The sequence below is a fragment of the Megascapheus bottae genome, chromosome 12, assembly GCF_031878675.1.
Source record: "Megascapheus bottae isolate mThoBot1 chromosome 12, mThoBot2.hap1, whole genome shotgun sequence".
Lineage (NCBI taxonomy): Eukaryota > Metazoa > Chordata > Mammalia > Rodentia > Geomyidae > Megascapheus > Megascapheus bottae.
In genome coordinates, this window is record NC_143520.1 from 21216301 (window position 1) to 21243818 (window position 27518).

General features: G+C 34.3%; 1 protein-coding gene across 5 annotated transcripts in view; it reads left to right on the forward strand.

The window, feature by feature from the left end:
• Baz2b (bromodomain adjacent to zinc finger domain 2B) overlaps positions 1-27518 on the forward strand; it is a 123782-nt gene that overhangs the window by 59518 nt on the left and 36746 nt on the right. For 2 of the 5 annotated variants that reach the window (XM_090342777.1, XM_090342776.1), the window contains exons 11-19: positions 3943-4153; positions 9232-9324; positions 9434-9495; positions 13151-13216; positions 14782-14847; positions 16430-16474; positions 16722-16748; positions 17992-18057; positions 24524-24664. In XM_090342777.1, the coding sequence (XP_090198903.1) occupies positions 3943-4153; positions 9232-9324; positions 9434-9495; positions 13151-13216; positions 14782-14847; positions 16430-16474; positions 16722-16748; positions 17992-18057; positions 24524-24664 (777 nt within the window). Of the gene's footprint in view, positions 1-3942; positions 4154-9231; positions 9325-9433; positions 9496-13150; positions 13217-14781; positions 14848-16429; positions 16475-16721; positions 16755-17991; positions 18058-24523; positions 24665-27518 lie in introns of all 5 variants that reach the window. The other 3 variants (XM_090342775.1, XM_090342778.1, XM_090342773.1) reach the window with 2 other exon arrangements.

Below are 27518 nucleotides of genomic sequence, written 5' to 3' on the forward strand. Positions count from 1 at the left end.
TAAATTCTTTCTTCAACTCATAGCTACTCATAGTGTTGTTGTTCTTGAGTCACCTGCATTATAATAGCTCTAGCCCTAGTTAAAAATATTCCCAAGCCAGTCCCTGATGGATGGCTCACACCTGTAATCCTAGGTACTCAGGAGGCTAAGATCTGAGGGTTGCGATTTGAAGCTAGCCCAGGCAGGAAAGTTTGTGACACTCTTATCAATAACAAACTACTTAGAAAAGACCATAAGTGGTAGTAGCCTCAAACAGAAGAAGCTCAAGGACCAACACACACACACACACACACACACACACACACACACACACACACACACACACACACACACACACACACACACACACACACGGTCCCTTTCAAGGAAGGGCTTCTCTCTAGCTTACCTTTACAGAATGCAGTGCCTTCTATAGGTTTCCAGCAAATATTTAAATAATAGAAACTTGTAATAACACACTACAGTGCTGAAAGTATGGCTTAGCAGTAGATTGCTTAAACACTTGTTTAATAATCATAGTGCTGTGTTTAAACTTAATACAGCCAGAAAAATGATTAAGTGTAAAATAATCTATTGCATACTTACGATATACTTTCACTTACCTCTTTTTTAACCTTCGTTACCATTTTAGTATTCTGAATTAAACATGTGAGGTATAAATTAGTAAATTCTGGAAGAAGTATTATAATAATATAACAAACTTAATACTTTACCATCCCGTTGTTTATTTGGTTTTGGTGGTGGTGGTGGTGGTGGTGGTGGTGGTAGTGGTATGTATGTGTGGGCACTGAGGCTTGAATTCAGCATTTTGCTGAAGGTTAAGTATTCTACCACTTCAGCCACACCTTCGCTTCCTAGTCACAACTTTTAAATTTTCACCAAGAAAGATTCCTGTTTCAGGTCTTAGAAACTAAGGATAAAGAATTAGTAAACATTTTCCCCTGCTCCAGGGTTAATGAAACAAATGGCCTCATGTAATAAAGCTAACTTTTTGCATATATAATTGTTTTTTTTCCATGTATGTGGTACTGAGGAATTGAACCGGGGTCTTCCTGCATGCTAGGCAAGCATTCTATCACTAGGCCACACCCCTGGCCCCTGCATATATAATTTTTGACTCAAAAAAATTTAATGATACATGAACTAAACGCTATAAATTATATTTTCTTCTACAAAAAAAGTTTACTGAGAAAAAAACCTGTCTGTCCTTAACTCAGTTATTTTGTCTACTCTATTAAGTTTTAATATTAGCTTCAGATTTCACTAACCTTCCTTTTCTCATTTTCTGAAATCTGAGGGTTAGAAAATAGTATATCTAACCCAATATATAAAATTAGAAAGTATTTACTCTCTAAATGCCAAAGGCAAAAATATAAATAAGTGTCACTCTATTGCTCTTGTTGACACAAGTATATGGTCCTAGCCGAATAAAAACATAAAAATTATATCTAGATATGAAAAGTTTGCAAAGCTTTTAAATTAACTTAGTTAGAAATTAATTTACCTATTAATAAAAAAAACTTTAAAAACTGAGTGTAGACTTGTTTAAAGACTGAGTTTTCTGATTGTTAAAATGTCATTTTTATATTTTTTCAATTTATGTGCAAGATGCTCCTTGGTGCCTAATAGCATAATAGAAAGAATGAAAACCTAAGTTAAAAGCTTTGTTTGCTGGTGAACAAATTACCCTAAGATAAAATTGTCCTAATGATTTTCTAAGTTGTAAATGGCTTAAAAATGCATTTGAAGTTGGTGCTTGGGGCTCGTATTTATAATCCTAGATACTCAGGAGGCTGAAATCTGAGAAATATGTTCAAAGCCAACCCATGCTGGAAAGTCTGTGACACTCATATCTCCAATTAACAACTCAAAAAAGCTGAAAGTGGGCCTGTTGCTCAAGTGGTAGAGCAATAGCTTTGAGCAAAAATGCTCAGGGATAGCACCTAGAATCTGAGTTCAAGTACCAGGACAGGCACAAAAAAATCCAAAACAAAACAAAACAAAAAAACCATTTGATATGAAAATCGACCCAATTCATTGAAACTCTTTAAGGATTTTTTTCCTTTCCTCAGAATTAATTTCAACAATTATTTTAGCAGAGAGTTTATTGAAAGAATAGATAATACTATTAGCAAATATGAACTGTAAGCATTAATATTTTGACCTTGTCCTCATTGATGACTGTGCTGTCAAGGCTGAATGTTATAAGTCACTTATCCAAGGTAATGATATTTTAGCAATATCGGATAAAGTGTAAGAGCATCTTATGACAGAAGCATGCAGTATATATTGTAGTGAGGTTTGGATCCTTTTATGTTCATTGCTTTTGCTTAACCTCTGTAATTCAGGACCTGGACTAGATACTTTCAGTTGTAGTGAATACTATCATATCAATACGAAGTGTTGTGAAATTAAAGTATATGAAGTAGGAAACTGCAAAATAGAAAAGATACTACATCTACTCATATTCTGCTTTAGTATATATAACCTTACATATATCCCCATTTACATTTCACCTAAAACGGTTTCTTGAAGCAAATCACATACATATTTTAGATCTACAAATATTTTAATTTTGTATAAAAGATAAGGATTCTGGTTTTCTACACAGCCACAATATTATTGTTCTTTAAATACAATCATGCTCTATAGAGATTCCCTTCTTGAATACTTGTTTGTTAAACATGTCATTTGAAATATGATGTAAAAATCAATGTTAATAAATTCTTTAATTAAAAATATATAATCAACATCACCTATACAGTAAGAATTACAAATGCAATAAATAATGTACTCTGGGGAAAAAAAAAAACTACATATAATCATGCTGGGCCAGGAGCATAACCTAGTGGTAGAGCATCTAGTGTGCACGAAGCCCTGGATTGAATTCCTTGGTACCACATACACAGAAAAAGCCAGAATAGTGCTGTAGCTAAAGTGGTAGAGTGCTATCCTTGAGCAAAATGTGTCCAAGGACAGTACCCAGGCCCTGATTTCAAGCCCCAGGACTGTCAAATATATGTGTGTGTGTGTGTGTGTGTGTGTGTGTGTGTGTGTGTGTACATGTATATATATGTGTATATACATATATGTATATATACTATATATATATATTCATGCACCAAATAACAGAGTTTCCATCATCTATGGACAACCCATTTGAGTGATCCCATTTGAGTGATCCAGAAGATTATTATGGAGCTGAAAAAGCCCTTTCACCTAGTGGCCTTCTAGCCATAGTAGCATCATACAGCATCATAAAACTGCACCTTCTTCTTGTAATAACAAGTCTGCACTGACAGAGTCATGTGCCACTATGAAACATTCAATTGTATAGTATGTGATACTTGATGGTGATCCTATATGTTTATATTATTGGTATATATTTACTCTGCCTTTTATTATTTTATTACAGAGTACTTCTTATTAAAAAAAAAGTTTACAATAAAGCAGTATCCCAAGATTGACTGGCAGCAACCTCATAGAGCACATTGACCTTTTCTATTAATTATTTTTTTCTGCCATTCCTGAGGCAAAATGCTGATAGTGTAACTCTGTTTTTATTTATTAGCTATAACATATCTATAAAGAGGAACATTTGTCTCTTATTTGAATAGCCCGATATTTGGTTGAATTGGTAATCCAGAAGAAAATCCCTAAATGGTCAGCACATAATTAATGTTTTCAAATATCTACCTCCTATTTTGTTAATATACTTTTCATATGGATTCATCTCTCTATATACATTTAATTATAGTGCAAGCTACTTAAGAGTGCTAAAGATATACCAAAGGCTATGATAAACCTAACTGAAAAACTAAATCTCTGAAGTTTCTATCAGCTTTATAAATGTCAAGATACCTGATTTTACCAAGAATATTCTCACATACTGGCCTCATTTTTAATTATTTGTAATGTTGTTTCTCTTAAATATTGATAAAGGGAATGCAGTGGTGTCTTTTGAAAGAAGAGGATGTCATTCCTCGGATCAGGGCAATGGAAGGCCGCAGGGGAAGACCACCAAATCCGGATAGACAGAGAGCACGAGAGGAATCCAGGATGAAACGTCGGAAGGGTCGACCTCCTAATGTTGGCAATGCTGAATTCCTGGATAACACAGATGCCAAACTACTAAGAAAACTGCAAGCTCAAGGTAAGAAATGTGATGTATTTTATACTGGCGATCTGGACATTGCTATCAGTTTCTAAAAGGTAGATATTTGTGTTGAATAAATGAGAAAGTAGACTAAAATAAGGAGTCCCACTGGTAACTGGAGTTCTTTGATTAGGTAATCTTCTATCAAGAGCCATACTTACAAATACATCCTACCCTGTGTGTTGAGAATTACAAAGGTGGGTGTTAAGCTGTTAAGTCTTGCACAGAAAGGGAATCAACCAGCACTTGGCACATGCCTTAAGGTCGTGCCAACCTTCTGGAAATTCTCCTTTTAACAGCTCCCGATTCCTTGAGGTGGTACATGGGAATAACTACAAAATATGTGGATCTCTGGAGTAAATTTTCAGTCAGAGAACTCCAATTACTGGTAAGTAACCCTGGTCTTTTAGTTTGGGTTCTCCAAATGTCTAGATATGTAAACATTTTCAGAGTGTATATATACTTTATCATGAAGCCACTCCGTGTGGCACAGGCTATGGAAAATGAAAACAGTTCTGCTATGCAGTTTTAGTTACTAGTATGTGAGAAGGCTATCTGAATATATCACCTGTATTTGATGTCTTATACTTGCAGGCATATATTATGTGTAGCTATGTGATGATTTAAAATCAAGGTTTGGAATGAGGAAATGACCTAAAGACTAAAGGAATTTGCAGGAGTTTTTGTTTGCTTTGTAAATTTTCTCTGTAAGCACTAAAATCTGGAAGAAATGCCTAAAATGTTTAATTTCTATTCATGTAAATGCCATCATCCTATTAAATTCTTTGTTACTGCTTTGATTTTGTTCATATTTTTATTTGTTGTGCCATACTTGAACTCAAGCCCCGTCTTGTTCATAGCTGGCTTGTTATCATTTGGGTCCCAGTTCTAGTTCTGGTTTTTTTTGCTACTTAATTGGAGAAAAGAATTTCAGAGTTTTATATACCTGGGTTGGCTTCTAATTGCAATCCTTGGATATTAGCCTTTTTAGTAGCTAGGATTCTAGGCTTGAGCCACCAGTGGTTAATACTGCTTTTGTTTCTATTTTACAACTAATATAAAAATAAAATCTCGTAAAGCAGAACACTTTTTGTTGTTGTCTTTTAATTATTCAGAGAGTACTTTAGTAGTCTCTGAATCAAATCCATGTAAGACCTTTCATATTTAATACAGTATGTTTACTGCTATACAAATGGAAAAATATTTAGTTTAATGCTTCTAAAACAAAATGGCTATTAATTTCTGTACAATAACAACATGTAAAAATACCTCATTTTCACTCCTCAGTGCAGTTAGTCTTTTACTGGCTGAGCAGTTACTAATGTTATGTGTGCCTTTACTGTACATCAACAATTTTATCTTTTTGATGACTAAGCTATTTATGAATCTTTGGTATTACGAAGGTATTGTATAATGCAAAAATGTCACATGCAGCTAAGTTATAGCACAAATGCATTTCCTGAAGCATTTCCAATTTTGGTATATAGCAGGCAAATATAGTCTTCAAAAATATTGCACAAATTAATACATTAACTAATAGCATATTAGTTAACTGCCTAACATGTAAGTTTACATTCTTGAAGTATTTTCTATTTTGTCTCCCTCCTTTTCTCCCTCCCTTCCTTTCTCCCTTCTTTCCCTACGTCTGTCCTGGGATTTGAACTCAGGATCTGGGTACTTTTAATTGGTTACACTGGATATTTTGTTATCTTTTCACCTTACATAAATTTTTTCCTGCAAACATATAAATAGTAAATGTTGGAAAATAGGGGCACCAGACAAAGAAGCCAAGGATTTCTACCTGGCTGGGTAGTCCCCTTCCCTCACTTGGAGAGTCTGCTAATTCTTTTTTTTTCTTTCACTTTCACTTCAACTTTTAAATACGCTCAGTTCACTTTAAACGACAAAAAATAGTAAATATTTAACAATAAATAGTATTCATACTTACAAGTAGATCAGAATTTTTTGCATTTTTTTTCTTGTGGAAAGAACAAGAATGAATTACTATACAAAAATATTTATTTCTAACAGTTAAAGATGATTTCAAGGATTCTAGGACTCAACTAGACTGAAATTTTGTATTTGGAAAGTGGCTCAGAGTGAGATAAGTGCAAGATTGGAGTGTATACCCAAACTTTGTGAAATGAGGGCACTAATTTCTAAGAAAATCTAGATTCAAACATCCAACAAGGATTGGATATGATAAATATTCAACGAGGTTTGGATATGATAAATATGATAAATAAACCTGCTCATTAAATGATTGATAATGTTAAGATTTCAAATTTTCCAAAACATCTAATAGCATGTGTCCATTTCCTATGCCATAGTGCTGGAAATGCCATGAAATGCATTAAGAATTTAGCCTGGGGGCCAGGAGTTTGGCCTAGTGGTAGAGCGCTTGCCTAGCATGCATGAAGGCCCAGGTTCGATTCCTTGGTACCACATACATAGAAAAAAAAGCCAGAAGTGGTGCTGAGGCTCAAGTGGTAGAGCTCTAGCCTTGAGAAAGTCCAAGGACAGTGCTCATGCCCTGAGCTCAAGCCCAGGACTGGCAAAAAAAAAAAAAAAAAAAAAAAGAATTTAGCTTGGAGCAAAGATCATATGTAGGTCATATTTTCTAGGAATTCTTTTTCTAATCATTTAACACATCTTCACACCTTAAAAAAAAGAAGGGATCCTTCATAGAAGGATTCCTGACATTTTTAGATGAGAATGACATTATCCATGTATGTTAATTGCTGAATCTGCATGCCACTTTATAGATTTTTATTTCTAAACTATTTAGCATACAGATCTTGTGTGACCAAGAAGATTTTTATATATGCATAATCTCTGTATACTGAAAATTATTTCAAGTTAAAAATATACTATAGCATCAACTTCCATTTTATTTTCATGAACACATTCAGTTTAGTAGGTAAAATTAAGCCCTTTTGGCAAGGATGGTAGTAATGCTTGCCTTTAATTCCAACACTTGAAAGATAGAGGCAAGATAATCATGAGTTCAACGTCATCCTTGGCTACAAAATGAGACTGTCAAAAAATAAAAGAACATCTAATGCCCTCTATCCTTTAAAAAAAATCTGGATAGAAAATGACCCTTGTGTCGAAAACGTCTTAAGATTTTAGCAAATATGCAGCATTAAAATATTGCTTAAGATCTGGGCATGGTGGTTCACTCCTGTAATCCTAGCTACTCAGGAGGCTGAAATCTGAGGCTCGCCGTTCAAAGCCAGCCTTGGCACTAAAGACCTTGAGACTCTTATCTCCAATTAACCACTGTGGCTCTAAGGGTTGGGTGGTAGCCTTAAGCTGAAGAGCTCAGGGGCAGTGCCCAGGCCCAGAGTTCAAGCCTCACGAGTGACTAGATAAATAAATAAAATATTGCTCAAGGTTTTATAGAGATGGTAGCCTATAGACTATGGAGTGAGAAAAATATGGGATTATATTGTGGCTTTTCTTTTAAACTTCTGTGAGCTTCATGTATTTTACTTGTATACTAGACATAATGTAACTTATTTTATGACGTAGTTGTGAAAAGTAAGATCATGTCAATTTAACACAGTGTGCCTATATTCCATAAGCGATTGAAATACACACTTGTTTTTAAAAGATACAGTTTTTAGGCTTCTTATACTCTTGATCACCTATAAAGTTTAAAACTCTGCATGCTGTAAAGTGATAATCTCTGAAATGATTTCTTGAGTGGTAGTATAATTTTCTGCTTTTTCAGTTAGAATTATTCAGACCAAGGCTGCCAGCAAAGGAAAGCAATGATATTACTTGACTTCTCTGTCGAGTGTTACATTCCCACGGTAACACTGGGTAAAGGATGATAGCAAGCCTCAATGCACTTATCATCTGTGCAGATGGATTCAGCTGTGGAGTTACCAGGCAGCTTTACTTATCTTGGCTGGGCTTGTGCAAATGTGTGGGGTCAATTGAGTGCATGTGTCTCAATCTCTAGCAGCCTAGCCTCAGTGTCTCCTTTAGTATTTGGGAAGGCCTAGGGACAGAGAATGCACATACATTACTAAGCTTTTCATTACAGCTGCTAATATCTTGACTATAAAGATAATGCGGCCATATTCAAAATCAGGGGACAAAAAAATGTCTTCTCCTTGATGGGAAATATTACAAATCCATTGTAAGTGGTCAAAGGAAGAGTGAATGAAAAATTTGGACTATTAAGTTGCTCTGTTTTCATGTTCATATATTTGTCCTGGGAAATTATGAGAACTATATTGCCCCTAAAACTCATCTGACATTCTGCATTCTTTTTACTTTGAGAGATTTAGATCACTTCCTTACAAGGGAAAATACCGCTGGAATCAAGAATTTCTCCAAAGATGAAATATCATTTTGAAATATAGGTTAGGCAGTAGGACTCTGCTTTTTTAAAGATCTGTCTCTTTTTTTGCACGTAGTCTAGTTTTGTTCTTGTTTTTTGTTTGTTTGTTTTCCCTTTTAATTTTAAAATGAAGCTAGGGCTAGATACAGTGGTTCCGCTGTAGAAAGCCTGACTAGCAGGCCAAGGCTTTGAGTTCAAATCTCAGTGTCCCTCTGTCTCTTTCCCTCTCTCTCTGTCTTCTCTCATGTGTGTGTGTACACACATGATTAAAACAAAAATTCTATTTAAAATATTATTCTTAGTTATTTGTAGTTAGTTCTCTACTTACTGAAGGTTTCTTGAAATGTGAAAATGTGTTTAGTTGAACCTCTGTCATGAGTATTAAGAGACAGGACTTTTATATAGCTACTCTTTTGATCATATTTGAATAAATATTTGGGCAATTACTTTGCTTTTCTTTTGGAGACAAGATCTTACCTAAATAGCCGCAAGGGGCTTCAAACTCACAATCACCCTGTCAAGTTGCTGGGATTACAGACATGAGCCACTATACCTCATTAAATTGGCCATTTCTAAAGGAAATAAATATGACATTTTGTACTATCATTTCTTCCTTAGACAGCTTTCATAAATATTATGTCCTTTGTGATGATGCAGTACCACTTTTACGCAGTTATTGTAAAGTTGTTAGTAATATTCTTTGAAATTTTGTGTTTTGCAGAAATAGCCAGGCAAGCAGCACAAATAAAACTTTTGAGAAAACTTCAAAAACAAGAACAGGCTCGGGTTGCCAAAGAAGCTAAAAAACAACAAGGTAGGTGATTTAAGTGAAATAAGTTTGGAAAGTAAGAGTTAGGAAATTCTGGAGAAGCTCTCCTTTTTTTATTGTCTGATATCATGTATGTTTTGATTTCTTGTCATAGCAATAATGGCTGCAGAGGAGAAGAGAAAGCAAAAAGAACAAATCAAAATTATGAAGCAACAGGTATGTCTTGTCATTAGAACTGATTTCTAAAACATTGACTTAAAAGGTCTGCATATTCATGTATGGTACTTTCATTGTGATTTATATCTTACTTATTAATTTGCATGTGTGTCACTTGGCAATGAACCCAGGACCTCATGCTTGCCTTTCTGCCACTTGGGCTATATCCCAGCCTCAATTTTAATTGTTTTTCACACTAAGGTTTTGGGCCTTGCTTAGAAAGTTGATGTTTTCCATTCGTTATAATTTCACCTCCTTCCTTCTTTATTTATTTATTTTTTCCCAGTATTGAGGCTTGAATTCAGAGCCTTGTGGTTTCACTTGCCTTTTTCCCTCTTGCCCAACACTCTACCATGTGAGCTACACTTTCCTTTTCCAGCTTTGTGCCAGTTAATTGGAAATAAGAGTTTTGATTTTTGTCTAGACTGGCTCTGAACCTTGATTCTCAGATTTATCTCAATCATGTGAGCCATTGGAGCCCAGCTCCTTTTTTAGTTATAACAAGTGTTTAGTATAACAGGATTAATGTAGGGAGAAATAGAGGAAGACACATGTTTCTGTCCTAATGAAGGAAGTGAGAATTACAGTTTCAAAATGGCAGTTCCTGTTTGTAGCTTTTCTACTTTTTGAGTTGGGACATTATCTAAGATTGGTCAACTACAACTCCTTAGACAGTGACTGTGGATAGGTAAGATTTGTGAGGACCACCAAAACTTAGATAATCTTTAAGACTTTCATTTGCCAGACCTGCCCTTTTTCCTATCTCTGTCTATTCATGAAGAAGTTTAGATTTGTTTTTAATGAGAAGACAGATTCAAAGAGCCCCTCATATCTCCTAATCCTATAACATATTAAAATTAAATATGGTAGAAGAGACACAATGATTTTTTGTTGATGTCTTAGTTTCAACTTCTGAGTCTGGCCCTCTTAATACTTTTAATGATATATGATTTTCTTATATCATCATATATCTATCTTGCCTTATTTACCACCTGAATAACTTTGGTCCTTTGTAATCTTAAAGGAGTACAGAGATTAGATGGTCTGTTTTTGGGTTTTTTGTTTCTTTTTTTATAGCTGCTTCATGCTTTTAGGCCTTACCTAGAAAAGGGGAAACAAAACTTGTTTTAACTTGAGAGGTGCTAAAAGAAATTTAGCAAGCGGCAGGAAATTCCCTCGATAAACTGCCAGGATCAGGACAAGAAGATGATGAGGATCAGACAACATACATTATTTTAACTAAAACAGAAGCCAAAGAGAAAAAAAAAAAACTAGTAAAAATTCTATGAAGTAAAATTAGTTCCTTATCTGGATAATTAATGACACTTTTTTTGGTGAGGGGGAGGGAGTCATGGGTCTTTCAGTTGGCCTGGACACTGTCCCTGAGCTCTTCAGCTCAAGGCTACTGCCCTACTCTTGGGCCAAGCCCCAGTTCCCATTTTCTAGAGATTAAATGGAGATAAGACGCTCAGGGGAGGTGGTGGGGGGAGGGAAGTCGGGACAAAAACATGAGGAGTATCAATGTGTGTTAAGTAATGCTCCTTTTATCTGGTGTATATAACTGTAACCCCTCTATTAATTACAATAAAAAATCAATAAAAAATTAAAAATAAATTTTAAAAAGAGTCTCAGGTCCTTTTGTGCCCCAGCTGGCTTTGAACTTTGATCCTCAGATCTTAGCTTCCTGAGTAGCTAAGATTACAGGTGTGAGCCACCACGCCCAGCAATTAATGATACTTCTTAAGGAATTATAAAAAAACACTCTATACAAAGTCTAAACAAAGTCTATATTTAACATGTTGAATCAACCTGTCATTCACAAAAATAACATATTAAATGGGTACCTCTAGTAAAATAGACAGTCTAAATCCATCTGTATTATATTTTGGATATAATGGTTTGGTGTAATTACAGTGCTTTACTTTAAAAGTAGAGTGCGTTCTAAAGGAGGAAATTTATTTAAATCTTTCAACGACTCACATAAAGAGTATTTAGTTCTTGATAAATCTGACTTTCTGTTTTCACTTGTAAGATCTTAAGAGAATGTTTCATTTCTGAAATGTAAATCTACGTGGCAATATCTAATAAGTTTGATAAAATAGCCATAGGCTACAGAATTTTTCCTTTTTGAATAGGAAGCTTTAATTTTATGCCCTGCCTTTTACTTATGTGTAGAATAAAAATATATAGAATAAATGACCTTGTTTAAATATGGACTTTCCAGGGCTAGATAACAGTAAACTTTTACATTTTGATAGATTGAGAATACTTAAGCCTCGATTAGTTTAACCAAGGATTTTCTGCCTGTCTGTGAACACAAGAGAACAATGGATGACTTTTGCTTATTTGAGGATATACTACTTTGAAGGTCAAGAGCTGAAATATTACATGAGGAATATGTTTTCTTAGATCTCAAATTCTAATCCAAACAAATACTTGAAATTGAATCAAATACAGCTCTGAAAATCTTAGGGAAATTACAATTTGAATCAGATTATTTGTTTTAAGAATTATGAATTTATTTTCATCAATGCCAATTTTGTGCTTTAAAAAGGAACTATTTATACACGAACTTGTTAATAATTATGTGCTCATACCATATAATTCTTATCAAAATTTTAGTGACTACTAAATTGCAATAAACAACCAATAGCTAGTTAATTAAATTTACATATTTCATATACTACTTTTATCAGGTAAATAATTCTTGGGATTATAACTTGAATCCATCTAAAAATGTTGTACATTATTTTTTCATAGACTTACTATGGTATTTCAAAGCAATGACATTGTTTTGCAACATGTGAAATACATTTCAGAATTAAAACAAGAAATAGTAATAATATTCCATAATTATTTCACTTTATGCTTTTCAAAGCAATTTGTATTTGGTCATGACCAAGTGAGAAATGCTGCATTATATTTTATATAAGAAGAGCTTGTTTAAAGCTGGGTTCTGGTGCTTACACCTGCAATCCTAGGCATTCAGGAAACTGAGATCTGAGATCTTGTTTGAAGCCAGCCCAGAGGAAAATCCATGATATTGTCCTTCAATTAACCACCAAAAAGCTAAAAGCAGGGCTGTAGCTCAAGTGATAGATCTCTAGCTTTGAACAAAAAGGCTCTTCAGAGATAGCAGCCAGGCCCTAAGTTCAAGCCTCAGGACCAGCACAGAAAAAGAAAGGAAGGGCAGGAGGAAGGTTGGGAAGGGAGGGAGGGGAAGGGAAGCAGTAGAGGAAAGGTAGGTTGTATTAGCTTAAGATTATTTCATGGATGTTAGTAACCAAGAATTGCCTTTATGATTTCTGACTGTGGAGATACTTTTTTTTTTGCCATCTATCTGCCCTTTATTTATTTTGAATTTTTTGTGTGTGATGGCCAATAGTTCTAATAATTTTTTCAAGATATATAAAATTAATCAACTTTGATTTAATCTGATTTATGTATATTAGTTTAGCACTTTATGCATTATGAGAAATTTTATAAAATATAAATCTAACACATGAAAGTATAATATGACCTTAAAATAGGTAAAGTTTGGAATTCAGCATGAATGACATTTGATAATTTTGTGCTTATATCTTAAATTATTTGATTACAGTTGATTTTCTAGACGCTTAGTTTATTTTATTGTCTAAAATAATTTTTCCTACAGGAAAAAATTAAAAGGATACAGCAAATCAGAATGGAAAAAGAACTTCGAGCTCAGCAAATTCTAGAGGTACAATTCTTAAGTTTAACATAATTAAAATAATACAAGATTTTAAAATAAAATTTTCTCTCACCTATGTAAATTAATATATCCATCAGAAATTCTTACTAAACTAATATTTTCTTTGAATCTTGTTTAGCAAGCTTTTTTAATACTAGCAATAAAATGCCAGGAAGTGAGATAACAGAAAAAAATACAAGAATGGGAACCTTTGAGCAGCCAGTACAGTTGTCCTAACAGTTCATATGCTAAAACTCTTGTCCAGTACTTTTAGTGAAGAACTTGCAGTCAGATATTTTCTTTTAATCTAGAAATTGTGTTTATAAAAGTAAACATTCCAAAAACAAAATTAAAATTTTAATGCAGAAGCATGTTCAATAGTTGCGTTTTCTGATTTCCAGCATCCCTTTTTTACCCTGCAAGCTGACTAAAATTAGGGATACAGGGCATATGTACAGGGCAAAGTAATTGGGAAGAGTGCCAAGAAAACAGAGAAATCCTCTAGCTAGAATATACAGAAATGCAATACCTAGCAAGAGTTTGTAATCTTTTAGTTGAATAGCAAGCAATTTTCAACACCTTAAGAGTTCAAAGGCATAACTTTATCAAATTATTCAGTGTAACAACTGGTGTTCACAATGATTTCCCTGAATCATCAAGAAAGGCCAAATTATGCTTAGTATTCTGCATTTAACCAGGCATATGCCTCCAGATTATTTCCATCTAAAATACTCAAAAAATAAAGTTTTAATGTTTAAAATCATTAAAACCTTCCAACTATTCAGGAAACTTCTGCTTTATAAAATACCAATACCTGAAGCCTCCAGATAGCCATGTTTTTCTGTAACTTTTTTTCCTTCTAGAAGTAAATACAGATCCCATACCTACTTCAAATAAATGTGAAAACTTCCACTTACTAGACAGTTTTACAAAGGTACTAGATGATAAGTGATGGTAATATAGACTTAATGGTAAAAATATGATTCCTAAAATTCATAAATATCTATTCTACTAAAACTATACAGATATGAAGAAAATTAGATTTAATGTTTCATTATTTAATAGTTATAGCCAAATCATGACTATCTTTATCTAAATTGTCAAGTATTAAAAGAAATTTAAAATAAAGTAGAAATGTACATTTCAAAATGTATTACTGGTTTTAAACTAAGTGTTCACCGGTTAAGATCAATTTTGTATTTTACAGAGATTACATTTTTATTTCTATGGTCAGGATAAAAGGCAATAAATAACAATCATTTTTCTGTGATTGAAATTGAAGATAAAACAGCATAAACACTGAATTACTTCTGATTTTTAGCACTTTGTAGGAGAAAACTTGTCATATAGTAATGAATTTAGAATTTTTGTATATCCTACTGCTAATATGTAAAGTAGAAAGAAAATGACTTTCTATTAAATGCGTTGGCTGAGGGATATCTGTACATGTCCGTATCTATGTCACATACTGTTTTGTACCTCGTAAGGCATGTAGCTTCATTTCAAGTCTTGAGATTATTTGCAAGTTGTAGTGGTGCTGTTGCATGACTTTGAGACCTGTTTTGCATGCACAGGCTAAAAAGAAAAAGAAGGAAGAAGCGGCAAATGCCAAATTATTGGAAGCCGAGAAACGAATAAAGGTTAGTTTAGATGAGAATTAAAGAGTTTTTATTTTTTAAAAATAAAAACTATATTATATACTATCAACTGTGTGAACAATGTAGCTTTCCTCACAATAACTACTTGAAAATATATTTAGCAGATTCAACTTGTGTGTGTGCTTTTATTTGTATGTTATATTGTACGTATAATTTTCATTTTTTATTATACAGGTTTTATGTAATACTTTGTGCTCTGTAACTATGAGATATCAAATTAGAAATGCAACTATTATGTAACACCTGTATATAAGTTTTGCTTGATAAGAATGACCCTTGCCCAAACTATTTTGTTTGTCCTTTATGTTTATGTTTCAAACTGTGTCTAAAACCTGATTCTCCCCATATAACTCTCCCTTTGTTAATGTCCAACAATTGTTTTAATATATTAAAAGTGCAAAGTGTACACCAGGTATGGTAGTTAATATAATCCCGGTATTTGGAGGCTAAAATGGGACAATCTGGAGATTGAGTCCAGCCTGTAATATACAGTTTTAAAAAGTAAATTAATTGAAAGAAAAAAGCCTACAAAAATAAAACTCTATCAACTGTTATTTGGCTACAAATTAAAGTGTTTTGATTTTGATTTTTATGATATGAGGTATAAGAAAGATGTTCCATCCCACCCCTAGATACTCTTACCTTCCATTTCAGTTGACTGAATACTGAAAAGGGAATAGCTGAGCAAACTTGCTGCTGCTAGAAATAGCACCATAGCTATACCTTACAGAACCCCAAACCAGTTATCTTCTCTTTGGGCTGGGAGGGCAGGTGGTGCTACAGATGCACTCTGGGTCTCACACATGTGAACCACAAGCTCTAACTAGGCATCCTCACCTCCCATCCCTGTTTGTTATCTTTTAAACATAAACTCTTTTATTCAAACAACCCATTTTATGCAAACCTGCATTTTTCATTTCATCTACACTGTATAAAAATAGTAAACCATAATATCCTAGAATTTTTTGCACTAACCCCCATCTCCTTGGTATTGTGCCCTTATTCATAGGTCAGTATAAAATTTTTAATACAATCACCAGAGTCTTTTGTTTTTCACATAAAAATTAAATAAATGCTGTTAATTACAGAGTATATTTGGTAGTTTATGTTCAGAATGAAAGAGTCCTAATCAGGTGGATTTGAGTTATACCATAAAGTATCAAATTAACATTAATTTTATTTAAATTAAACTAAAATAAATTTAAAAGTTTATATGTGATTTGTATCTGACATGCTTCAGTAGCTTAAGTGTAATGAATATTAATTTAGTAAGTGGCTGATAGTGTATTATTTTATTATATGCTCACTTTTTGTTTGAATTATCTACTCAGGAGAGATTCTTTTTACTATATCATAACAATTTTTATATATTAAGTATGAGGTAGAACCACAACAAATTCACTTTGCATTCACAAGTTAAAAATTGATTGAATAGTGGCAATTTTGTGTGGTTTAACCTAATAGAGACTACCAGCGTCTCAGGAAAAGGGATTCTTTTTAATACTTAAAAGTATATTCTCTATAATCCCTAAAAATCATGTATTAAAAGTTTCTTATTTTTAAGGAGAAAGAAATGAGAAGACAACAAGCTGTCCTTCTGAAGCACCAGGTCTGTATGAAGTTAGTTACACAACAGTTCTACTTGATCATTTTGATTAAAATTATTTGGGGGATAACCTTTAAAAATTTTTAGTTTTCTTTAAAGTTTCTGATGAAATTGCTGCTTAAATTTTTCCTTCATCTTACATACAATTTATTGCCTTGCTTTGGTATATGGTATCTTTTGGGGGGTTAAAAATTGGTTTTTTGACTCTGTGATTTCTGTTTCATAATACTGTGCCAACTCTTTCTACCAGGAGTTGGAGAGGCATAGACTAGATATGGTATGGGTATGTTTATCTTTGTACATCTAACACCGCATTGTGATTTGGTTGTGATATGGTTGTCATAGCAATGCATAAAGTCTAGCACTGGCTGCTGTCATATTACACACTGCTGCATGGCTTTACAGCACAGTGCATTGCATACATCTGCTTGTCTGTCTATAAAGAAGTATGATATGTCTGTAAGATTTTTTCATTAAATTATATTAGCCTTAAAGAAGGCTGATGTCTAAAACTGAGTATTACTGATGTCACAAGGAAAGTTTGGATCACAATAAAGTTAGACAATTATGGCCCATGTTCTCCCATCACCGTAGATGCAAAACTGCCATTGACTGTAATGGGAATTTTGAATTTGCTTGATGAGAGAATATGAAATATATGATCTTGTTTTACAGACAAATTTTAGAAATATCCCTTTGAGGGACCAAATATATTTAAACTAAAAATTATTTAAAATTAATCATATTTAACTAAAATTATTGTTTAACTTTAAAATAATTCAATTGCCAAATTAACCTTATCTTATTTTCATACTCTGCACCTTAAATTATATCTACTGGACCCTGGTGCATGTTTTGTCACTTTAAACAGTGCACCAATTGGCAGACATCAGTAAATAGGAATGTCACTATTCATTTGTGTTTGTACATGAACCAAGGCTAGTTTAAGTTTAAATTGCTATAAATGCTCTTTAAAGAAAAAAACCTTTCTAATTTGTTGGTGACTTATTGGATTTTCAAAATAATTTTGTATTTGAAATAAATCTAATTCCAAAACCATGACATGAAAATGATTATAGATCAATTTCTGCCTGATCTAAAATGTAAGCGTAATACAGCTTTCAGTTCAATTGGCTCTAGTAAGTATTTGTGGTTTTTCTAATAGCAGATGTAAAGTAACTGACCTGTTCCAGCCAACCATTATGCTTTTTGTTCTGCCAGCTTTTGAAGGAGCATCACAACTGACCATAAGTAAATCTTGTATGCTTCCGTTTACACTGTCTCCATGTTCATTGCTTTACCTTTTTGCTTTTGATTGTTCTGTATTTGCTTTCTAAACCTGAACTAAAACATGCACAGACTGGCCATTCTTGTCTTATATTTAGTATTTACTGTGACTTGTCTATAAATGCTAAACATGCTATATTGAGTTTTTGTTTTGTTGTTGTTGTTGTTTTCCATTTGAAATTCAAACTTTAACTCTAGTTGAGTTATGCTCCTAATTTTATCTGGCCTAATAGGAACGAGAGAGAAGAAGACAACACATGATGCTTATGAAAGCTATGGAAGCTCGTAAGAAAGCAGAAGTAAGTGTGTGTTTCAAGAAGAAAACTACCTGATAAATTTGGGGTTTTTTTCTAAAACAGAGTATAACTTTGACATAATTTGATACCTTTCATAAACAAACCAAAGGTTAAAGATAGTAATTGTGTTAGAATAAAGTTTGTAAATACATCTGTTAATTTCCCTGGCTTATACTGTTACTGTAACCAGAGTGTCACAAATCGAATATTACAACGTGGCTAGAAGAGTCTACATGTCCTAATTCAAACACAAATTATTCCTGCGTAGGCTTCTGCCCTCAGAAGAGCATTCTATGTATAAAGCTAGGCCTAATAATTTTGTTAACATAGCCCTTTAATGGGCAATTCAGAAAAAAAGAGAATAATTGCAGCATGTCAGTTGAAGATTAAAATAGATGCTATACAGGAATGCATTCTGCATTAAGACAGTTACATAGAACTATGGCCAATAAAACCTTGATTTTAGAGGTTGAGAGACTGAGATTCCCATGCAAGCTTTCCATACAATGTGATTTACTTTTTCTAATTCTTTTCTTTTCTTTTTGTTGTTGTGTTTTGATTTTGTATTGGTTTTTGTTTTTTGAGACAATATCTTGGTAAGAAGTCCAGATTGACCAGGAACTCTCTGTATCTCCCAGCCTGGACTAGAACCCTCTTAATTCTGTCTATGTCTCACAGGTCCTGGAGTTAGAGGTGTCTACCACTGTGTTTGGCAAACTATTTTTTGTTAGTCCTGGGGCTTGAACTAAGGGTGTAAGCACTGTCTTTGAGCTTCTTTTTGCTCAAGACTAACAGTCTACCACTTGAGCCACAGTACCACTTCTGTCTTTATTTTTTTCTGTTTATGTGTACTAAGGAATTGAACCCAGGGCTTCATGCATGCTAGGCAAGCACTCTGCTACTAAGCCACATTCTCAGCCTTGCCAACTTTTTTTTTAATGAAGTACTAATAATTCATCTGAGATAAGCTTTAAATAAGTAAGATTTTTGCTGGGGAATGTATCTCTTTGGAAGAACTGTTGCCCAACATGTTTAATGTTCTGAGTTTTGTCTCCAGCACCACAGAATTCACACACACACACACACACACACACACACACACACACACAATGTCTGTATATTTTTGTCTCAGCTGTGATATATACTTGCAACACACATTACTGGTTTGTGAATAACATGTATACTATTTTAGAACCTGAACTTTTTAATCAAGTCCCCCAAATTTGGATTCTGCTTTTAATAGTTTTGAGGTGTATAACCTTTGGCATATTTTTAACTTCCTTTGATTAATTTCATTTACTAAATTTAAGATATTAATTCCTAATTCATATGATTATAATGATGCTTAAATAGATGTGTATTAATGTTTCTGTGTGTGTGTGTGTATGTGTGTGTGTGTGTGTGTGTAAAAGCTGTAGAATAGTGCTTGATGCTACTTCATACTTACAGTTGCTTAAATGTAGAGTTGGCCTATAGGCACAAAGGGAATTACTTACATAGATTACCTCTTTAATTTCTTCCAGCAATCACTTTCTATTAGGTCACTTGCTAAACATTTGCCCTAATATTTTCCTGGTACATTTTTTTTCTTAACCTGTTACTTATCCAATTCCATTGATTTCCTCTCTACCTAACATAACAATGGAGTCTATGTGTCTACACATGGAATAATCTCTGAAAAGTGACTACCAGGGAACAAACTGGCCTGGCTGCATTCCTCATTTCCTCCTGGATGCATCTCAGGGGTCATCACTGTAGAATGTTCACAAGATTGCTCGCAGACTGAAAAACTGGATCACTCCTTCTGATTTTAGATTGGGTTCCTCTAACAGGTGCTGCCATCAACAAAATAGTTTTAAACTTTCATAGACTACTTCTAAAAGGTCAACTGTTTTTACATTCCACATAGGACTAAACACATGCAGTACTTATCTTCTGTGCCTCATTTATTTTGCTTAGCATACTAATCTCTATTTTCATCTATATTGTCACAATTAAGAGAATTTTATTCTTTTATGTCTGAATCCTAGGCTCTGGTGTATAATATGTGCCACACTTTCTTTTTTTTTTTTTTTTTTTTTTTTTGCCAGTCCTGGGCTTGAGCTCAGGGCTTGAGCACTCTCCTTGGACTTTTCTCAAGGCTACAGCTCTACCACTTGAGCCTCAGCACCACTTCTGGCTTTTTGCTATGTATGTGGGGTGCCGAGGAATCGAACCCGGGTCTTCATGCATGCTAGGCAAGCACTTTAACCACTAGGCCAAACTCCCGGCCCCATGTGCCACACTTTCTATAGGCATTCATTAGTTAACAGACTCACAGCTTGCTTCCTAGCTGTTGTGTTCCTTTGTTTTAGGTTAATTTTCAAATTTTTTTACATTTAAAATTAAAATGTAAACTCATTCTAAAGAATCATTATTCTACTCATATTTAATCTGTGACTCATAAATCACTATCACTTTTATTCTTTATGTCTCCTATAACTTCCGTTTATTATTATTCATCTTTATACTTTTATTTTTCTACACCCTGAGGTAAACCTTTATATCTTGTTATATTTATGCCTTTTAAATTTGAGCACAAGTTTCTGTCAAACAAAAAATGTGTGTTATGACCAGAACAAACACCTAAGAGACACAATAGAATCGTAATGTGCAAAATCCACGCACTCATTGTAACATGGTCTATAAAAATGACAAGTTTTACAGTCAAGTTCTAAGCTTTACAGTATTAGCTCATTGTACCACAATCATTCTTTAGGTCTTAAACTTAACAATTCTAAAATAGAGTAAGTTAGATAATGTATTTATATTGGACTATAGAATGTTTTGAACTACTTTCATGCTTTTAAGTCCCTAAATAATCTTTACACATTTTTGATAGTTAAGAATAACCCAGACTGGGTACTGGTAGCTCATATCTATAATTTTCACTACTCAGAAGGTCTGGGGATTATGGTTCAGAGACAGCATAGGAAAGGATAGGAAACTCTAAATTACCACCAAAAAGCTGGATGTAGAGCTGTGGCTCAAGTTATAGAGCATTAGTCTTAGCCAACAGTGCCCTTGCTCTGAGTTCAGGCCTCAAGACCAGCACATACACACTCACATACAAAAAAAGTATAAAAATTTATTAGTTAATAGATGTTTCAACATTAAATGAAACTTTATATTTTATGGTTGTGCTCTTAATTTATTTTAATGTGTTCCGAGGAACAAAAGTGAGAAAACAGATGGTTTCCCTAAATCTAACATAAAATAAACACTTTGCCTAAAATATAAAATTACATTTTAAAGGAAATTTTAAATGATACCTTTCAGTTCTGCCTTCCCATCACTTTTATTTGTAGGATTTTTTTTTTATTGCTGTTGTTTTGTTTAAGATAGGCTTTCAGTAACTTTCCAAGGCTGGTCTTGAACTTGAGATTCTCTTGCCTCCACCTCCTGAGTATTGAAATTGTAGATGTATGCTATTACAACCTGCCTACAAATTACTTATAGTCTAATAGTATGTCTCAAGAATTATGAAGCTGGGAAAAAGTTATAAAAATGAAAGGAGGCTTATTAATTTTTAAAAATTATAGTCAGTCTAAACTGTATTCTAGGACTATATTTTGGTTATACGTAATAGTCAAACCACCCTTGTCAACAAAAGCACGTATGTCAAGGGTTTTCATCGTATTTCTGTACATGTATATGATTATTTTCATTGGCAGTCTTAGGATTGGAACTCAATCAAGGCCTTGTGCTTGCTAGGCAGGCCCTCTACCACCACTAGAGCCAGGCTCCTATATAATATACTTTGATCATACCCTTTGCTTCTATCAGTCTTTATTTAATCTCCCAGCTTCTCCCCTTTCTTTCTCCTCCCCTTTGCTCCCCTTTACTTTTATGACCTTGGTGGTTTTCTTGTGATTTGTTTTCCTCTGGCTTGCACAAATGAGAAAAAAATGATGCAACATGGTTGTGTGTGTGTGTGTGTGTGTGTGTGTGTGTGTGTGTGTGTGGTTTTTGGGGGGAGACTGGCTTACTTCACTTGATGATCTACACTTCCATTTTTCTAGCAAATGATGTTATTGCAGTCTTTTTAATTGCCAAGTAAAACTTCATTGGGTTGTTATGTCAGCTTCTTTATCAGTTTATTCCTGATGGGTACCATCATTTGACTGATGTGAATAATGCCATGATAAATGTACATGTACAGATAGCTTCATACTCAACTAATGTTGATTTTTTGGGGGTTATATTTGATATGGCTAGATCATACTGGAGCACTATTTAAAATTACTGAAGAAACTCCATATTGATTTTTTTAAATTTTATTGTTGGGTGATGTACAGTGGTGTTACAATTACATTCATCAGGTAGTAAGTATATGACTTCTTGAACATTGTTACCCTTTTCCATCTTTTTCAACCACTTTCCCTCTCCCTTTCCCCTCCCAATCATCTTGTTTTTCCCTTACCTTCCAATTTTCAAGTACACAAATAAGTGCATATACAATACAAAAGGTAGCAAAATTGGTTACAGTAACAACATGAAATAAACCTTATAGGGAAAAGAAGAAAAAGAAGTAGTTTCACATAGTACATTAAGAACAACAATCACAAAGATGACCCTCTTGTTTCCATATCCTGGAATATGGAATATTCCAAGAATATGAAATTTACCTAGCCTAAACGCATACTACTTGTTAAAAATGAGGGAAACCATTGAGCCTGTATTCCTTTGGGTCTGGCTTACTTTACTTAATATGAATTTTTCTAAGTCCTTCCATTTCCTTACAAATGGGGCGATGTCATTCTTTCTGATGGCAGCATAGAATTCCATTGTGTACAAATACCACATCTTGTTGATCCACTCATCAACTGAGGGGCATCTGGGTTGGTTCCATGGCTATCCATATTGATTTTCATAGTTTCTGGCATCATTTACATTTTCATCAGTAGTGTGAAAGAGTTCCTTTAGTTCCTTTCTACTGGCATCCTTGCCAGCATTGGTTTTTAGTTGTTTCCATTTTGACTACCCAGCACTCTGCTTATCTCCTTTTTTTTCCATCTTTGCCCAGAGATTCATCACCCCATGGGAGGACAGAGGCTAGAGCTATTGAATAAACAAAGGACATGGGTCCAGAACTTTCAGCCCTGCCCTAGAACACACTATACAGAAGCAAGAGGTAGAGCCCATAGACCAAGTAACCTGTGGGACTTGCTCCTTGCCACCGCACCCTTCACTCCCTAGCTCTCTGCTTGCTCCTCAGCGAGTCCATGTCAGTCCCTGCTCCCCTGTGACTACCTCTCCTGGCTATCTTCCACCCAGACACTGGCAGGGTGCTCCCAGCACCCTACTACTATCAGTCCTGTTCTTAGGTGAGGATTGGCTCCTCCTGTTTTCCTGTGCTTTTCAGCTGTCCTTGTCACCACTGGTGACGAAGATTCTTTATGATATGTAAAAGTAAGGTAAGGGTACTTGTATTAGAACAGAAATTTTCTTAATTTCTTCTGAAATTGTTTTTCCTTATAGCAAGGACAAAAGACAGTTATTTCTATATTCTTCTTGAGGCTACCAACCTTTTTCTTTCTCTTGTGGCACAGGACACAGGAGTTTGAATTCAAGGGTTGTGTTGCTCTTGGAAGGCAGGTATTTTACCACTTGAGCCACGTCCCCTTTTCCCTCTGGTTATTTTTCAGATTTCCCATGTAAGTGGGATCAGGTTGTACCTCATATGCACACTTTATTTGTTAGATTGGGACTCTCACTGACTTTTTTTTACTCAGACTCATCTTGAACTAGATCCTGTTTCTTAGCTAGAATTAGCTAAGTCTTAGTTAGACTTGCCATCCTACATTCTCTTAATTGTTGTTTATGGTGGTAAATAATATCTCATGTATTTTATCCCGTGTTGTTTCAAAGATAATCCATGTTGGAAGAAATGCTTCTGCAAATCCACACAGTACTTTCCTGCTGTGAAATCTCCTTTACTCCCTATAGGAACACATATTTTGCTGATACTAGTCAGATTTGTTTTAGAATAGTTGCTCGTGTGTATTTTATGTACCTCCTTTTAGTAATTTGATTCTCATAACTCATCTATCAAGTAATATTTGATTCTCATATCTCATCTATCAAAAGGTTAAAACTATACATGAAGACTTTTAATATAGTCTTCCTTGAGTCTAGTCTTGATATTAAACATTATAGAAGCATTGTAACATTTTCTGTTTTATTTCATATTCTTAAGATATACTATGTGATTATGTCATAATATTATGTTGAAGTTCAAAGAGTCAAAATAATTAAAATTAAATCATTGTTTTTATATTGTAAATTTGTTCTAAACTAATAGTAAATTTATTTCTGAAATTTTTGTTCATTGAAAGATACACTTTGATCATTTTAAGTTTCAACTGGAGTTTTTTTCAGACATTTTAAATGATCAAGGAGAATTCTCATGGCTGGTTTTCTTTTGAAGGAAAAAGAGCGGTTGAAACAAGAAAAACGTGATGAGAAAAGACTAAATAAAGAACGTAAACTGGAACAACGGAGATTAGAACTAGAAATTGCAAAGGAGCTAAAGAAGCCAAATGAAGACATGTGCTTAGCAGACCAAAAGGTAACTTACATTACCTGAAGGTTATTTCAGAAACATGCTTAATTTTTTCTTGATTCCTTTGCCAGAGCCACCACAATGAAAGCCTTTAATTTTTGCCTAGCACAGTGGACTTGAAAATCTAGGTTAAGTTGTTTCCCTTGGATAGCCACCAAAATGGAGTTCTTATGCTGACAATAGCAGTTCTTATTATATAATTGGAATTCTGAATACCTTTTTATAAATGTTACTTTGCCAGGTACAGGTGGCTCACGCTTATAATCTGAGCTACTCAGGAGGGTGAGATCTGAGGATAGAGATTCAAAGTCAGCCCAGGAAAGAAAGTTCACAAGACTTATCTCCAACCAACCCCCAGAAAATCAGAAGTGGTGCTGTAACTCAAGTGGTAGAATACTAGCCTTGAACTGAAGAGCTCAGGAACAGGATCCAGGCCTAGAGTTCAAGCCCCATGACCAACCAAAAACAAAAAAATACAGAGGTGATATACAGAGGGGTTGCATTTCCATGTGTGGAGTAATAAGTGCATTTCCTTTTGTACATTGTCATCTGTTCCCTCATTGTCTCCCATTCCCTCCATCTCATCTCTACCCACAAGTTATATCGTACACTTTCATCCGTGTCCAATGTGCTCCACTGCTCTACTCTTCACCCTTTCCCTCAGATTCTGTGCCTGCACACCTCAATTTTAGTGGATTACTGTAGAAATATATACAGAATAATCTCAGAAGTAGATATAGATAGTACTTCCATGTTTTGTTGATTCTTCTCAGGTATACAGGCATAGGAAGCTCTAACTTCTCAGGGCCCATAGAGCTTTAAATAAATCAGGGTTTATATTCAGTATCACATCCAGTGTTTTTATCATGGTAGCTATCCTTTATTGCACTTTATGTTAACTTCATGCTAGGAGATAAGAGAAGATAGGAGTTCTTTTTTTTTTCTTTCAATTATATGATTTCTTATAGTAGTTCTCACATTCCATAGGAACTATTATTTATCTTCATTTACAGATGACAAAACTGAGACACAAATTACTTAAGAAACATAGTATGATTACAGAGCTTGTGTTTAAGCCACAGTTTATTACATTTAGTTATAATTTTGAAAGCCCCAAAATGGTGTCTCACCACAGCACCCCATGTTTCTCTCTCTCTGTCCCTCTCTCCCTATCTCTCTGCAAGTCCTAGGGCTAGAACTCAAGGCCTGGGTACTGTCCTTGGGCTTTCTCAAGGCTAGCACTCTGCCACCTGAGCCACAGAACCACTTCCGACTTCCGGCTTTTTCTGTGTATGTGGTTCTAGGGAATTGAACCCAGGGCTTTGTGCATGGAAGGCAAGCATGCTACCTGTGTTTCTCTATGGTGTTTTATAGAATGCAATGTTACTGTAGAAATTTTGTCCGTGCCTATAATCCTACTTCTTCAGTAGGCAGAGATCTGAAGATCTCAGTTCAAAACCAACCCAGGCAAGAAAGTCTATGAGGTTCTTACCTCTAATTAACCACTAGAAACTGGAACTGGAACCACAAAAAGCATCAAATGGTAGAGTGTACCTGTGCCTATAACTTGAATAGTTCTTTCTATACTTTCTTGCAGCACACTTAAATCTCTGAGTCTTTGATTCAGTTGGAGTTGATTTTTATACAGGATGAGAACTTACAGTCCAGTTTCAGTCTTCTGCAAACAGATAACCAGTTTTCCAGTTTTCCTAGCACCATTTCTTGAAGAGGCTGTGTGTTCCCCATGTTCTTGGATTTTGGCAAAAATTAGCTGGCTATGTCTCTATGCTTTCATCTCTGGGTCTTCTATACTATTCCATTGGCTTTACAATCTGCTTTAGTGCCAGTATCAAGATTGTTTGTTTGTTTTTTTAACTATGGCACTGTAGTACAATTTGAAGTCTAAAATTGTGACAACGACAATGGTTTTCTTATTACTTAGAAGTACATTTGGTATATGGTGCCTTTTTGCCTTCATATGAATGTTTTGAATGATTTTTCTAAATCTAATTATACTAAACTGTAGATTATCTTTAGCACTATGACCATTCCTTGCGCAAGGGAGAACTTTCCATCTTCTGAAGTCATCTTCAACTTTCTTCTTTAAGGTTTTAGTTTTCATGACTAAAGGTCTTGTATGTCCCTAGTTAATGCCTAGACTATTTTCTGGCTATTATGAATGGAATTGTTTTTTCTGATTTCTTTCTCAGTTTATTCATGGATGTTATATAAAAAAAAGTTACTAGTTTTTGAGTGTGGATTTGATGTTCTTGGTGGACTCTGTAGGGTCTGTTAAGTGTAGGATCTTATCATCAGCAAATAGGATTCATTTGATTCTTGCTCCTTAATTTGAGTCCTGTCAAATTTCCTTTCCCTTCCTTATTGCTCTGACTAGGAATTTTAGTAAAGTATTGGAAAAGAGTAGGGGAAAAGGACTATTTTTAACACAGACCACAAATGAAAGTGTTGTAAGTCATTTAGTTTTCTTATTGAAATTAAAAGTATTCCACAAAATGTTTTTAATTTAAGTTAGCTATTTACTAAATTTATAAATGTTTATTACTAATGCCATAATTTAGTCATTAAGGTGTTAAGATGTGAACGTATTTCAGAGGTTGTGAGAGATAGCTAATTTTACTACTGAAACTTATTTTAGTGCTTCAGCAAATACAGGGCAACCTAAAAATCTCTAGTTGCATTATTGTTTCACGTTTAGATTCATGAGTTCTACTAAGGTAGACCTGATAATGTATCTACATTCGTTAGCTATAGATAGCATCCTTCTCTCCATCCAGAAAGTCTGCAGGTGCATGTTGTCATTTTCTGGGCAACTAAAAACAAATATGGTTAATAAATGTCT